At 34.1% G+C, this 16,826-nt stretch overlaps 1 protein-coding gene across 1 annotated transcript in view; it reads right to left on the bottom strand.

Annotated features, from left to right (window-relative positions):
• The window catches only part of LOC150082289 (protein stoned-B-like), a 77,786-nt gene extending 61,571 nt beyond the window's left edge, over positions 1-16,215 (bottom strand). Inside the window, exons 1-2 of the mRNA XM_090380474.1 lie at positions 15,235-16,215; positions 14,668-15,144 (exon numbers count right to left, since the gene is read on the bottom strand). Of these exons, the coding sequence (XP_090236600.1) occupies positions 14,668-15,144; positions 15,235-16,215 (1,458 nt within the window). The remainder of the gene's footprint in view (positions 1-14,667; positions 15,145-15,234) is intronic.
• Between the last annotated feature and the right edge of the window lie 611 nt (positions 16,216-16,826).

Genomic DNA, 16,826 nt, shown 5'->3' with positions numbered 1-16,826 from the left:
TTCATTATGATCTCTTGAGATTATAAATACTGCTTAGATCCAGTTACTATATAAAACTAGTGCTATCAGGAGGTTTGTCTCAGTAGAATGTGCTGTACAAATCTAGAATCATCAAATTGTTCATCCTTTTTGAAGCCATTCTTTCATTCACTTTCAACAACTAAGGTTAAAAATTTTTGACCACATGCCAAGAAATTCTGTTGTCCTTATAATTACAGTGAAGTTTGTTTCCTACTTTAAAACACCTTGGCTTGGTAAATTTCCCAACCAGAAGTTAGGTGCATTTTTGTCCTATCATCTGCTGCCTAACAGAATAATGATTCTTTCTTAATTTTGCTTTTACTTAATTTTTTAAACAGCAAGTGTTTTGTTTGAAAACAACTTAAAACTTTAATTAGGATTGTACCAAACTTTGTATTAACTATAAAAAAGTAACATAGTTTATTTTTCATAGGATAAAAATGAACTTTGTAATACATCTTAACTACATTTTATGATAAACAATTATATTTATGTAGAAATGTGTATTCTTTATCAGAGGAATGATATGTGTTTCATATAAGCAAGAAGTTTATTTATATGAAAAAAAAATTGAAGTTTGAATTAATAGGATTCTAACGTACATATATTACATAATATGCTAAAATCAAGCAAATATCATCATTAGCAAAAATCTAAACTGTGACAGCTTTTTTAAACAACATTGAACATAGAACTAGAACTTAAATAAGATAAGTCTTTTTTTCATTTTGTATTAGGATGGCTTTATCAGTTTTTGTCAGTCCAATTATTATGTATTATTTATTTATTCATGTGTGTATATTTTATTTATTCATTTATTGTAAATACAGTGATTCTATCATACATAGTTAATTTTAATATAAATTAATACAAATACAATATTATTTCTTAGTGAAATTGGTCTTTTATAAAACTTAATGTGCAGAGGCATAACCAGAAATTTGTTTTGTTGGGTTTTTTTTTTTTTTTTTTTCTTTTTTTTTTTGGGAGGTGGGGTGGGAAGCTTATGTGTTGAAGGTTACAACATTGGAAAGAAAGAGTGACCATGAATTTAAATTTTTGGCTTCATATCAGTACTGCACATTTTTTTTTTTTTAATAATCTAACAACTTTCAACTTCTACATCTTATCCAGCAATCACTTGTTATTTTATCGAGGTGTCTGCTCTCTTATTGAACAGCCATTACATGTTTGGTTTCATTCTATAATGCTTCCTTTCTCTGCAATGCAACTTATATCAGCTTCCTTTTTTATAATCCTTGCAGCTCATCAACTAGTTTTCTTTAACAATATTCTTTCACTTGGCGTCAGCTCCAAGCAGGTGTGAGAGGCATGCTGCACTCAGTTCTGTACATTGGCCAGTCAAAAATTGTAATGTTATCCTACTTTTATCAACTTTTGAATACTAATCAAAAGCACATATAGTTATTTTATGCCTATCCCCACAAATCCTAGAGCCATATTAGAACTTGCCCCACTTACCTATAATGTTTAACAAAATTTGGCATGCAGCTATACTTAATAAGGAGAAACTTTCATACCAGTCATTAACAGAACATAAAATGAAAAATTTAATTGCATATGTCTTTCTCTTTCTACTGCATGTCACTATTTCTGCTTTCAAAGATAAGATAGCTTTTCAACACATTTTTTCATTAAGAAAGTGTCTGGGTGGGTGGGGGGGATCCTTATCCTGATAACATAAAATTAAACATGGACCTAACTATACAAAATTAGGCGAAACTTCTGTAATGCCCTCTGGTATTCAAAGATTTTCTCAAGTTGCACAAATATGAATACTTTAAGATGGATAGCTTCAATTTTTTTATTTTTTGTATATGATAAAATTATAAAATGAGACTAGGATTCATATGAATCCAACTGGTATTTTGTTTTTTCTAATAAAAAAATTAAGATATGAAATCTCAGTTTTATCTTTGCATACAAAAGAATTTTGTTAATAATTGAATGTTATATGGTACCAAATAAATTTTAATTGAAGATTTTATCATTTACTAAACTTTAATAGGCCTTTTATCAATTTTAAATCAAGATTAATGAAGTGAAAAGATATATGCAGTCTTTAATTACATATTCAGTTAGAGATGAAAGTGCTTGCACTGCCTCCAATTCTCCTGCTCATCTCAGACAATGTGTCCCTCTCCATTATTAATGATGTGCAATTCTCCTGTAAGAAAAACTGGAAATTATATATAACATAAACATTTTTATAATAAAAATTAGGAGCTTCATTTGAAGTTGTATGTCTGAAAATTATGTATAATATGACAAGACCTCATAGGAATTGTTTTTTTAATCATGAACAAGTTCACCTAAAGCACTCTGGCCATGAAACTTGTGGAAGAAATCAAAATTTCAAATTATACAACTGGAATAATAATATTATTGACTTTCCAGTTCTTGCCTGGGTGGGCTAGTGTAATGAATGTGGCCTGCACTAAATAATTATATCCTAACCATATAATTTTGGGATGCATCATAATATCTCAAACTAAGACGGCCAAATTCAGGAATAGATAAACCACATGTATTACTTGTTGACTACAAGTTATATTCAGCATGTCCATTTATAGCATAAGAAATTTGAAAATGTTGATAATGTATTAGCAAGTGACAGTGTTAATTTCACTTTCTTGTTATTTAAGAAGCTTACATTTTAAAGTCTCAGCCTAAATTATTTAATATGGGACTTCTAGTAAAGCAAATCTATTGTAAATGCATTATAAAAGCGCTTGTTCCACATAAAAAAATTAAAAAATATGGGCACAATAAGTTTTTATGCATGTTGCAATATCATCACTAAAAATTATCCAAGTGCTGAACTCTAATAAACAACACATCTCAAAAGAGAGGTATTCCACTGCATATTAGTTGTACTGCTACCACTCAAAGAGAAGTTTCTATAGATATTGCCATCTCTTTGATGAAGGATAGATAAGCACTTGCCAACTCAGCAAAAAAACATCAGTCACAGGACAAGAGATGCCAATATGTGTAAAAATCTAAATTCAGAAAATGCCATAGCAAAAATGTTCAATGTACTTTTCAAGTATTCTAATTAGAGGCTGATAATGACTTTCTTTGTACACTTGTATGCACTGTGTGCATACTAGTGTAAGCCTACAAGTCTCTAAGAGATGTTAATGCATCCCACAAGTCTTTCTATAATAGCTGAATCATAATAGCACTCTAAAAATCCATAAGTTGAAACAGGATCTTTTGTTGTTCTAATATAATAACAAACCATATTTAAATACTTGTAGTAGAGTTATATAGCATAAAATTGTCTTATGAGTTTGTCATGATTGCTTCATCATCACTGAGTTATGTTGGTGAGTGATGCCTATGTGATATGGCTGATTCACTTAGAGGCCAGCTAATATGCCAGGAGCTCACATCTGGTGAGTATGGACTTGGCACACCCAGGGTCCTGTACTGGATATCATCATTCTTCTTTTTCTTGGTGATTCCCTTCTACTTCTCTCCCTCCCTCTCTCTCAGGGTAACTTGGGAATTTTTTTTTTTGGCTGGTGCAGCATAAGCCTCAGGCTTCCTTGCACCATATAGCTAATAATAATAATAAACATTAACTGAGTACTTTTAGAAAAAGACCAAGAATGTTATGTGGCAATTAGTATTATCTGATAGTCCACTTGCTTTTAAACTTTTCAGCCATAGAATCTTTCTGCAGAACAAAGGAACTGGATGCAAAAAAATAATTTTGACATCATATATTTAAATTTCAGAAAAGCTTTTGATACTGTTCCATATAAAAGGCTGCTTACAAATTGGAGAAATTTTAGCAGTGTGGCAGTAGGAGCAAGTTACTACCATAGATAAAGAGATGGTTCAGTGGAGAAAATAAAAAAAAAAAAGGGAGGAGGGGAGAGAGAGAGAGAGAGAGACAGTGGTTATCAATGCACATTGCTCTTCTTGGACTAATATTATGAATGGAGTCTCCCAGGGTTCAGTGCAGGGCCTATTGTTGTTTTCAATATTTATCAATGATATTGATGAAGACAAATCTGGTTTAGTGTCTAATTTTTCAGATGATATAATTTGCCACTACTAATACTAAGTTTGAGTATTTAATGACGGACTGAAAAGTGAAATATGTACTACAGTATTAAACATGACAATGAAGATTGTACATTTTGCACTGATAACATAACATTTATAGTAATCTGTAAGAAGATTAATTTTTAAATCATGTGTGTATAGTAATTACTGTATACAGTAATATTTATGTATACATACTTAGATGTACATCAAGACTAAACCGTAGACAGGGTAATTGGTTTCATACTTTATAACAACTAATCAAAATGTGCTGTTTCAGTGACAGAGCATTTTTAATAGAGAATTATGAAGGCACATGATAGTGTTAATTCACTTTTGTTAGGATATATTTGAAAAACAACACAAGTTTAGATGTGCAATTATATGCTTTTAGCCAGTGGGTAGTTGATTATTGGAACAAACTTCCATCTGGTGTTGTTGATGAAGTGGGTGGTTTGAATAAATTTAAAAAGGAATTACAAAAATTATTAGAGGGAATGGACAGGTGATCTGGAAACAGTTTTTTTATTATTTTTTTTTATTTGCTTAATAAATTTGTTTCCTTGCATCATTTGCCACTATTGATTACAGTCACCAGCCAAAGTTATGAAATTCCCATTGGGATGGAAAGAACTTTTATGGGCATTTTGCACACTGTGGGCAAGTTAGTCAATCTCAGGCAAAGGCTGCACATGTTTTCTTTACCAAAATTAAGGTTTTCATCCTACAAGCCAGACATACAACTATAGAACAGATAACTGAATAATAAACAAATACTACTACTAATAATAATAATACAATACAATGAATATATCATAAAGATCTTTACAATACAATAATACAGATTTTTTTCGCATGAGGCTGTAGCCAGTTTCAGGTGGAAGTCTGCAAACATGGGTTTTTCCTTCCTCATACATGTATGCACTGACCAAAAATATATGCAATTTATAGATTTGATATACGTACCAATATACCATGATCTCAGTTGCCTCATCACTCACAAAGTGGTGGATTTAGCACTGTTAGAGCTCCAAGTAGGAATACTTTTCTGAAGCCTATTTATACTCGATATATAATTAAAATAATTGTGTATAACTACCCACAAGAAAAACTTAAACTGATACCTGCCTGAAATGTTTATTAAGAGTTATGTTTTATAGCGTAGGACAGGCAAGAAGACTTTTTACAACATCATTGTTATGACAGCTAATACAATAGCACAAGCAAACAACAAGCTATGAAATTATTGTGTTGGTATACAGATTCATATAAGAAACCTGCATTATTTGTTAATTATATTCAAATAAACAACCTGAGACATTCAAAATCCCCAAAATATAGCTAGTACTTGGTGCTTGCAGTTCTTGAAATATGCAAGGTTTCAAATTAATATTACTGTACAAATTTATCCTTCATTCAGAGAAAAGTAGCATACAGTATATGAAAAAGGATTGTAATATATAATAATGTAAAACTAAAATTAATTATTTTCCCTTCCAAGATATATTGTATACAACACAACTGATGAACCAACACCAAAGTCTCACTGTCAACTTTTGTTACTTTTTTCCCTTTTCCACAAAAGATAACTTGTGTATGTGCTTTTAACCACCACAATCCTCTGGACGACTTTCTTTTCATTTAGGCAGCACATTTAAGAGCAAATACAAATGAAAAAAAAGTTGCTATCAAAGTTGTTTACAAGCTAGAAACATAAAAATTGGTCAATTAATGCATTACATCAGCCTTAATTTTTATATACAAATCACGAAACCCAAAAACTCCTTGAGTGGTTCATTACAAATTACACTGGACAATTTTAAGCTTTTGATTTTTATCTCCCAAAATAAATCATATCTCATAGATTTCAATAAGCTGAATCCAAATTTGAAGTCATATATTTCCTACCACCCACACATTTAGGTTATGCTTATTGGAATTTTTAATGAAATTTTAACATGTATTACAACAAAAAGCACAAAAACAAAGTTAATTTTTTTTTCATTTGCTTTTTCTTTTGTATGATCAGGAGTCTCTTTCATCAATGTCCATAAATAGTCTGCCAGCATAGAGGGCTTTTAACTTCCTTGGTAATGTTTTCTCATGGTAGTAATATCTTGATGAAAACATTTACTGTGTTCACCACTAATGTATACAAGATTATCTGGGAAAAAATCTAAATGGAAATTGGAGGAAGCATATTTTTAGATACATAACTGTGACTGAGATTTTGGTCAGTTTCTAATAAAATTCTCAATCAAGATTTTATTTTATTTATTTTATATTTTTTATTATTTATTTTATTTGTTTTATTTTATTTTATTCTCAATCAAAATGTTCCCAAACTTTCTTGCAGGATTTGAAAGCTTACAGTTCCAAAAGCTTTAATACTCTTTCAAAATTTTCATCTTTTAGTAAGTCTTTTGTCTGTGGAACAATAAATACACATTTGATTTTGGAATCGCTAATGCATTAGTTTTAAATATTGAAAGCCATCTTTACCCCTGTCAGTAACTTTAAGGAAATTCTTCAGTAGACTTAACTTTATGTGAAGCAGTGATAAAAATATGATTTTTTGATAAAGTAGTGACTTATAGATGATATTTTTCTTTCCAGGTAGAAGATTCATGTGAAGGGGCCAAATCTTAATTTCGTAACAAATGGTTTTGGATCAACTATCCCACTTTTATAAAAATCAACAATAACTATACAAAATAGTGTTGCTCTTAAGCAACTGTCCCACTTGCACACACAAAAAATAGCTACAATATTTTGCATAGCCAGATTGTAGGCCAAAAAGGATTCTAATAATTTTGAAATCTTTGCAGATGTGAAACTTGTTTTATCACGTTATACCTCTCGAGAAGGTCCACGTTCTCGTGGGCTTCTTTCGTGATTTTTTAGCATGACTGATTGATTGATTCAGGAGCAGTAAAACTATTAGACTTAATTTTGAAGGTTGATTGGAAAGCTGACAGGATATTCAGATACTCAGTTTTTTTTTCTGCCTTTCTCTTTACATCTTTCAATTTGAGTTATCCAAAAATAGTTATAGTTTGCATAAGTAGTTGGCTCCTCCACACTATGGCAACAGCAAATGGCAGTGATACTTTAAATTTAATTTTTAACCAGCATCTCAGGTGGATTTTACAGTAGGTGCATCAGCAACTTATTTCATATTATGTCATTAAGTATTATGTCTGCACATGTGTGTGTGTGTGTGTTGAAAAAGCTAAATGTTGATGGCATTCTTCCTCTTGTGAGACTACGCACACAAGGGGGGCATAAATTCAAATCAAGGAAGGATGGTTGCAGGATAGATGTGTGGAAGTTTGCTTTCAACAAACAGGCAGTTAATTGTTGGAACATATCTTTCAAAAAAGGATTCTTCTGCTCCTATGCTTACCTTCAAATACACTCAGTTTTCTAGACAAGTTCATGTATTTCTATTAGGGATTACCCTGACTTCCAATCTGTCTTGGCATAAGCATATTTCAAATATTTCTTCCTCTGCATCTAAAAAACTGGGTTTTTTCTTTCACTCTCAGCATTACTTTTCTTCTAAACAGCTACTCACTCTGTACAAATCTCAAATCCACCCTACCATGGAATATTGTTCCTACATCTGCAGCAGTGGCCCCATAACCTCTCTCAGGCTTCTTGCCTCCATTCAAAAGAAGAGCAGTTAGATTAATTAATAACCCATCTCTAACAAAGTCTCTCCACACTGTCTCATAGATATTCTGTTTCTGCTGTATGCCTTTTCTAGCGATACATCCATGGGCACTATTCTTCTGAATTGGCTTCTAAAATTTCTCCTTCCCTTTCTCTTCCAAACAAATCCAAACATATGCTGCAACCAGTCGGCATCCTTTTATTACCCAACTTCAAACTTACAGAACCAACTTTTCTTCTTCATTTATCCCTTCAACATACATTTTCTGGAACAACTTCTCTTCACACATATTTCCTAAAAATTACAATATACGGAAATTCAAGTCAAATGTCAAGAAGTATCTTCTTTCATCTTCTCAACCGTCAGTCCAAACATGTTACTAAGTACTATAGTTTCTAATACCTATCATGCTTGGGTTTTCATAAAAAAAAAATAATAATAATTATAAGTTGTAAAATGTTAGACATAAAATGGAAAGTATAGGCTCATCATGGTCTGAATAGCATACAAATCTTTATGGCTACTACAACCTCTCATAAAAAGCAAGTATAAGAGATACAAAATCCTCTTGAAGAGATACCAAGAATAACAAAAGTTACAGAAAATATCACCATAGTGAGTGAATGTAATAGTGAGAGGACTGAAGAATAATGTGCTGAAGAATGAAGAATAATAATGATTATTATTAGCCATATGATGCAAGGAAGAATGAGGCTTATGCTGCACCAGCCAAAAAAAATTTTTTTTTAATTACCCAGAGAGAGAGAGAGAGAGAAGTAGAAGGGAATCACCAAGAAAAAGAAGAATGATGATATCCAGTTCAGGACCCTGGGTGTGCCAAGCCCATACTCACCAGATTGTGACCTTCATAAGAAAAGCTTCATAAGCCCCTGAGATTATGAAGGAGGACTGAAGAAGAGTCAGAGGATTCAGACTGGGCACATGAAATGAAAGAAGAACAAAGACCGGTGAATTTCTTCCAACAAGAAAAATTACTTGTGACAAACATTTATTTCCAAGTTCTCAAGTGGAGAAGACATGCGGACAAGCTTAGGCAATTGGAGACTACATAGAGTTGATTACATTCGCCATTTAAAAAAGGGATACCAAAACCAATTTGAAAAAAAAAAAAAGAAATAGCATTCTCCAGAGTGAATGCCAAGAAGCCACATATTCTCAAAATAAAGTACCAACTGCAGTGGAAGGAATTTATGAACACAAGATGGAAACATGGAAGTATTAAGGTAATTGGAACCCAAGCTTGATTTAAAGAGTTTTATTGAGAAGATCGATCAAAGCCTATGAAATCCAGAATAGCAGAAATAGCAAAATATTAAGCTTAAAGCAGGATATGTTATGTACTTATCTTATTACAGAATGTTTTATTAAGTACACATCACATCACAGTATACTATAGTACAGCATAGCGGAATGTAATTTAGCCATAATTATGTGAAAAATAGATCTGACAAAAATACTAAGATGACTAATCAGATGTTTGCTGAAGGCAGTTTTCCTGCGAGTTATAATTTAATTGGTTGTAGAAGGTGTAGCATGCATTAGAAACAATGTCTAAAAGGTCATAACAAAGTGACCTTCTAGATGATTTCTTTATATGTTTGGTGTAAAGGGGAAAAGGAAATTGATCATAAACTTGCTTTGTATATTTATCGATGATACTGATAAAGGTATATCAAGCTTCATATCATATTATGATACAAAGGTTGGCAGGGTTGTTAATAAAAGTAATGACAGTATACTGCTGCAACAGGACATGGAGAAGTTGGGTAGATGGGCTGAGAAGTGGAAACTGAAGTTTAACATTGACAAATGCAAAATACTACATATGCAAAATACTAACCCCAGAGAAATGTACCAACTTGGTGGTGTTACACTCAGGATAGTGCAAAATGAAAGAGACACAAGGTAATTGTGCAGTCAGCCTTGAAATGGATAAATGATCTGAGCAGAGTAGACAGGCTGCCAGAGGGGTCTTGTCAATGATATACAGGAATTTTGCAAGCAGGGATAAGGAGGTGATTATCCCCTTGTATAAGACAATGGTCAGGCCACACCTTGAGTACCATGTACAGGTCTGGAAGCCACATTTTAGGAAGGATGTAGAGTTGCTAGGATGAGTACAGAGAAGGGCAACAAGACTGGTGAGACGAACAAAGGGGTGCCCTTATGAAGAAAAGCTTAAGTTCTGCAAATTGCAGCATCTGGAGAGCAGGCACCTGCGAGGCGATCTGATTGATGTGTATAAGGCCTTGAATGAGTTGAGCATGCTGAATTCTGATGGGATTCTTCCGCTTGCTCAGATTACAAACCAGAGGGGGCATAAATTCAAATTGAGGAAAGACAATTGTAGAATAGATGCTGAAATTTTCCTTTAGCCAGCAGGGGGTTAATTGCTGGAACAAACTTCCATCTGTCGTTATGGAAGTTGATAGCTTAAATAAATTCAATACAGAACTAGACAAATATTTGGAACAAATGGATGGGTGAAATGGGAAGAGGTTTTTTTTTTTTTTTTTGGCTGATTCTTTATAAGTTTGCTTTCTTGCATCATATGGCTCTACTAATGCTAACTTAATATTTGTTGGGTGAAACTGATTGTCTAAAGAAAAGAGTTAATGCCTTGTAATAAATTAAATCAGGGAACGAACACATCGAGCATTTGGGTGTTCCACCCAATGCCAGAACCTTCTTTCATGCACCAGGAGCATAAGGCACTGGTTTCACAAGAAGCTAGGGTGTTAGGGTAGCTAAGAATAGAAACAGGTGCAGGTATACTTGCGTGTACACCAATGCTAGGAGTTTAGTAAATAAATTTGATGAATTTGAGGCTCAAAACATCGAAGGCAGATATTGTTGGGATATCAGAGACGTGGTGTCACACAGATATAAGGGATGCAGAACTGCAATTTGGGGAGTACAATGTCTACAGAAAGGATAGACAGGATAGGAAGGGAGGAGGGGTTATGCTATTAGTTAAGAAACACATAAAAACCAAGGAAGTGAAGCCAGTCGACATCACTGGACAGTGCAGTGTGGAGTCAGTTTGGTGTGACATAAACATTGGGAGATCAAAATTGAGAGTAGGAGTGTGCTATAGGCCTAATGACTCTGATGAGTATAATAAGGAACTGTACAGGGAAATAGAGTGGGCCAGTAAATCAGAGTGTCTTATAATGGGAGATTTTAATTTCCCAGATATTGACTGGAATTTGGGGGCTGGTTACTCACACACTAGCAGGACTTTTGTGGATTTATTGGACGATTGTTTTCTACATCAGCATGTTCGGGAGGCAACTAGAGGGAGTAATACTCTTGATTTGATTATCAGCAGTGATTCTTCATGCATTAAGAATCTGCAGATAAATGAACCACTAGGTGGCAGTGATCACAGTGTGCTGAAGTGGGATTTACTCAAAGAGGTAACTACCATTAGGGGTAAAGGGAAGGGTTATTGCTTTCGTAAAGACGACTACGATGGACTGAGACAGTATTTAAATTCTATACAGTGGGACCAACTGATGATGTTACCAACAGCAAATTCAAAATGGGAAGCATTCAAAGAACTTATCTTGGAAGCTACTAGGCTTTACATACCAACTAAGAAATATTGTTCAAGGTTTAGGCCAAAATGGATGTCAGATGAACTAATGAGGCATATGGCAGAGAAGAAAAATGCATGGGATACATACAAATTAACACATGACACAGAAGCCTATGATAGATACAAGTTAATATGCAACCAAGTTACAAAGGAGGTTAGGCAGGCGAAGGCAGATTACGAGAAATCCTTGGCAAGGGATGCAAAGAAAAACAGCAAAGAGTTCTTTACTTATGTAAACTCTAGAAGGAAGGGGATGAATCAGATTGGTCCACTTGATATTGATGGGTCAAGTGTTGATGATCCTGCTCAGGTAGCTAACAAACTAAATGAATATTTTGCATCGACATTCACACATGAGGAGTTATTCAGCGAGGGGAATGCCAGAGGTGTATTCACCTCTAGCAGTACGCTACAGAATCTTGAAATAACTGGGAGTAAAGTGGAGGAGAAACTGTTGAAGATAAACACAAGAAAGGCACCCGGGGTGGATGGGATCTATCCAGTTATATTAAAGGAGGCAGCAAAGGAAGTAAGCAAACCCTTAGCCATAATTATGAGAGCTTCCTTGGACTCAGGGGAGGTACCCATAGACTGGAAATGTGCAAATGTGACCCCAATTCACAAAGGAGGATCAAAGGCTGACACAAGTAATTATAGACCTGTGAGCTTAACTTCTGTTCCAGGAAAATTAATGGAGGCACTGGTTAAAGAAGCACTGCAGGATCATTTAGACAAGACTTCAGTTATAGCTCAGACACAGCATGGTTTTGTTAAGGGGAAGTCTTGCCTGACCAACTTGATTGGATACTATGATGCAGTCACAAAAGAACTGGATGCAGGGAATAACTTTGATATTATATACTTGGATCTTAGAAAGGCTTTTGATACTGTTGCACATGGAAGACTGCTACACAAATTGGAGCAGTGTGACATTGGAGGCAAATTGCTGCTATGGATAAAGGGGTGGTTGAGGGGGAGAAGACAAAGAGTGGTAATCAATGGACACTGCTCATCGTGGACTGATGTTATTAGTGGAGTCCCTCAGGGCTCAGTGTTGGGTCCATTATTGTTTTCTGTATTTATAAATGATATTGATGATGGTATATCGGGCTTAATGTCCAAGTTTGCAGACGATACAACGGTTGGCAGGGTTGTCAAGGACACTACTGACACTATGCTGCTGCAACAGGATCTGGAAAGGTTGAGCAGATGGGCTGAGAGGTGGCAAATGAAGTTTAACATTGACAAATGTAAAGTACTACACATGGGAAACAGCAACCCCAGAGCAACGTATCAACTCTGTGGTACTACACTGACAGTGGTAGAGAATGAAAGGGACTTGGGGGTGGTTGTGCAGGCAGATATGAAGTTCTCTGAGCAGTGCAGACGGGCTGCAAGAGTAGCTCATGGAGTATTGTCAATGATATACAGGAATTTTTCCAGCAGGGATAAGGAGGTGATTATTCCATTGTATAAGGCGATGGTCAGGCCACACCTAGAGTACTGTATACAGGTCTGGAGGCCTCATTTCAAGAAGGATGTAGAGCTGCTGGAACGAGTACAGAGAAGGGCAACAAGATTAGTGAATGGAACAAAGGGGTGCTCTTACGAAGAAAGGCTTAAGTTTTGCAAATTACAGTGTCTGGAGACTAGGCACCAGCGAGGTGATCTGATAGAGGTGTATAAAGCCTTGAATGGTTTAAGCATGCTCAATGCTGATGGGATTCTTCCTCTAGCTCAGAAAAATCACCTGAGAGGGCATAAATTCAAATTGAGGAAAGACAGATGTAGGATAGACGTGCGGAAAATTGCCTTTAGCCAGCGGGTGGTTGGTTGGTGGAACAGACTTCCATCCCTTGTGGTGGAGGTTGATAGCCTAAATAAGTTTAAGGCTCAGCTGGACAGGTATTTTGAACGAACAGAGGGGTGAAGTGGAAGTGGGTTTTTTTTTTTTTGGCTGATGCTGCATAAGCTTGCTTTCTTGCATCAAATGCCTCTACTAATGCTAATGCTAATGCTAATGCTAAGCTGTAATTTCAGGTGGCTCAATAGCCAGACAAACAGAGTCTGGCTATTGACAAACATTGTATAATAAGGATAAGGGGAATAGGACCATGCTACATCTACCAGGGGCTAAAAGTTAACAATATCGTGGAACAATTATCAACTTTTAAGGAAACATAGTTTCTTATAAACTATCTGATGCCATCCAATAATAGAGGAAGTTAGATAATTAGGGATAATTTCAATCTGAAACTAGGGGAATTCTTAAAGGCTGCTGTACTCACACAGTTGACCATACTCATACAAAGTATAGTTCATAAGGGAATATAAAGTATAGTTCATAAGTACTCATACAAAGTATAGTTCATAAGGGAATATAAAGTATAGTTCATAAGTACTCATACAAAGTATAGTTCATAAGGGAATACTTATGAAATATTCTGGGATTTCCAGTCTAGACAACACATAAATATCCCTTCTTCCATGAGTGCATACTTACATAGACATAACAAACAAAACCATATGAGCTACAATAAAATGAGAACTGGTGAACTATGGCCTGAATAGCTAATACACCAAACATTGTTTGGTGCATTAGCCATTCAGGACATGACAAGACCAAACAAGGCAAGAAATGACAATTATCTTATAAAATCGAATATCATGTTCTCTGTGGCCCTGTACCTAAAAGCATTCGTGTTTATCTATTTTAGCAATCTATGCTCTGCAATCAGGTTTCAGAAAAATTCTGCATAATAATAATAATGGAGTAACCTTTGAAACACTAACTCTTTGTTTTTATTTCTGGTTCAAATATTTATTTGTTAGCCAGTTCACTGAAAGAATCTTAAGTGTATTGTTAATTGATTGTTAATTATTAATCTTAGACTAGATTATTATTGTTATAAATATTGTTAATGGATTTTTAATAGATCCAAGTTCTTAGTTAAGAGATAAAATGCTAGTAAGATCATAAAACAAGGTAGATCGTAAAACTTTCCAGGGCATGGCTTCCTGTAGTGGATTCAATTTCACACAGCATCCTAACAGGTGAAAAATTTCTCTGAATGCGGTGGTGCCATTAGGTTAGCCAACTTCTCAAATTATGTAAGGAGGATATAAAATGGTAGTTTGGTAGCCTGGATGCATTTTTTTTTTTTTTAGAAAAGCAATATGGTACAAAAAAACACAAATACTTGTTAATTTGAATACAAAAAATTCACTGTTAATTAATAACATAAGATATATAAAATTTTGATCATACCTGTAATGGCAATTCATGAAATGGTAACTTATCTTCTTGCTTGTTAAAAAATTGTAGTATGCTACTTTCAGAAAGTCGTGTGTATACTACCTTCCAAAATCGACTTCCAGTTATTTTCTTTTTATGTGGTTGACGTAGCAACATTTTCCATCCATCCCCTTTAAATTTTGGGGGGAATTCATCAAGAGGCTGAGATACATCTTCATCAAATAGTGGTGTGGTTGGACTTTCTTGGGATTCCGTTTTTCTAATTCCAGCTTCTCCTAAAGCTGGAACAGGTTCTTCTTCCTTTTTAGTAGTAATTTCTGCTTCTTCACCTTCTATTATTTGTTCTACTGTATCATCTGCTTCTTTGTCAAAAGGGTTGAATCGTGATATCCCAGTTTCAAAACTTTTAATTTGTGTCTTTGGTGGTGGTGGTAATAAAGGTTTTATTTTCTCTTCTGAATTACATTTAGGTTTTTCTTTTGGTTTAATCTTGATGGAAAAAGGTAAATCATCATCATCATCATCATCATCATCAAAAGAGTCTTTTGTTTTTAATTTATCATTTAAATTATCTGGAACAGTTCTTTTATCTAAGAATGGATTATCATTATTTTGTGTTTGTGAAAGAGCTTCAGCACTTTGTTCTTTACTTGAGGGATCTCTAATCATAAAAGGATCAAATTCGTCTAGATTTATTGTACAGCTTTGTGAATTATTTGAAGTCTGGTTTATATTTTCAAATTTTGAATCAAAATCATTAAAAGCATCACCATTTCCAAAACTAAATGAATTCTGAATATCATTAAAATTTTGAATTTCCATATTTGCCATGGTTTCTTCTGATAATGCACTTTTACTCAAATTAAAAGGTTCAAGTGGCTGTAGAAGATCTTCAAATTGGTCACCATTTGGCATCATAGCATGAGCATTTCCATCTATATCAGAAGTAAGTGGAAGCGAGATATGAGGTTGAATAGTATCACTACATGGCTTTAACTCATCATTTTCTTTGCTTTCTCCATTCTTTATTTGAATATTTCTTTCATTTGTCAGAAAAGATTCAAATGAAACTAGTGAACTTGTAGAGGTCTCAGTTGTGCTTTTATTCATCATTAAATTATTAGAAGGTGCAACTTCTGCATTAAAAAAATCAATGGCATTATCAAGATCAAAATCTTTTTCTTCCTTTTTTAATTTATTGCTCTGCAAGTGAAGAGAATGCTCTGCTAAACTAGCATCAGAACTTAAATAAGTGACATCATCAACAAATGAAATTACTTTATTTGTGCCCTGCGCTGAAGTTGTACTAAACTCCTTATTATAGTCCATCTCAGTTAGGTGATCAACATTGTAGCCTACTGTCTGTATCAAATTTTCAGAAGGATCCTTATCTTTTCCTTCCATCGCTTCTGACGAAGTTTCAAATAAATTTAAATTTTGTGTCTCATTCAAACTGCTTTTTGTGAGCTCTTCACTTGTATAACTTAAATTACTACTATCCATTTCCACTAATTTTGTTTCAGTGGAAAATGGATCAAATAATAGGTTACTACTGGACATAGCATTCTGGTCTAGGTTATAAATATCTGTATTAAATATAGTATCACTGTTTTTAATGGAAGACGGCTGAATATCTGTTCCTTCTTGTTGTCCAAATGGATTACTACTTGGCCAGGTTTGTGCACTTGTAAAAAAATCCAGAGAGCTTTCTAATAAATTGTTGGACAAGCTGGTATAATCTGTTTCTACCAGAAAAGGATTCGTTGTATGTTTTGGTATTTCTGTTGTTTCAGAAGTCTCCTCTGCTTGTTTCTCTGGTATATCAGTTAGTTTAATTAACTTTTCATTTGGACATTTTTCATTAAAGGAGGTATCTACAAAAGTCAATGTCTCTTTTCTTTTATCTACAAATGATGTATCAAATGGATCATCATTGTCTTTATTATCAAGGAAAAGCAAATCTTGAACATTTGAATGTGGTTTAAAAGTGGATAAATGATCTTGAAAATCCAAATCTTTGAACAATTCGCCTGTTGTAAATTCTTGTATTAAGTTGGCTTCTGTATTTTTATTTTCCTGTATTTGTTGAGATATTTTTTCAGATGGAAAGTTTTTACTTGATTTGGATAAAGGAGGAGGAGGTCTTTCGGGACTCTTTGACTGCGACTGCA

Source organism: Mastigoproctus giganteus, chromosome 8 (assembly GCF_048544385.1).
Source record: "Mastigoproctus giganteus isolate SK-2022 chromosome 8, ASM4854438v1, whole genome shotgun sequence".
Taxonomy (NCBI): domain Eukaryota; kingdom Metazoa; phylum Arthropoda; class Arachnida; order Uropygi; family Thelyphonidae; genus Mastigoproctus; species Mastigoproctus giganteus.
This window is presented reverse-complemented; position numbering and strand designations above follow the sequence as displayed.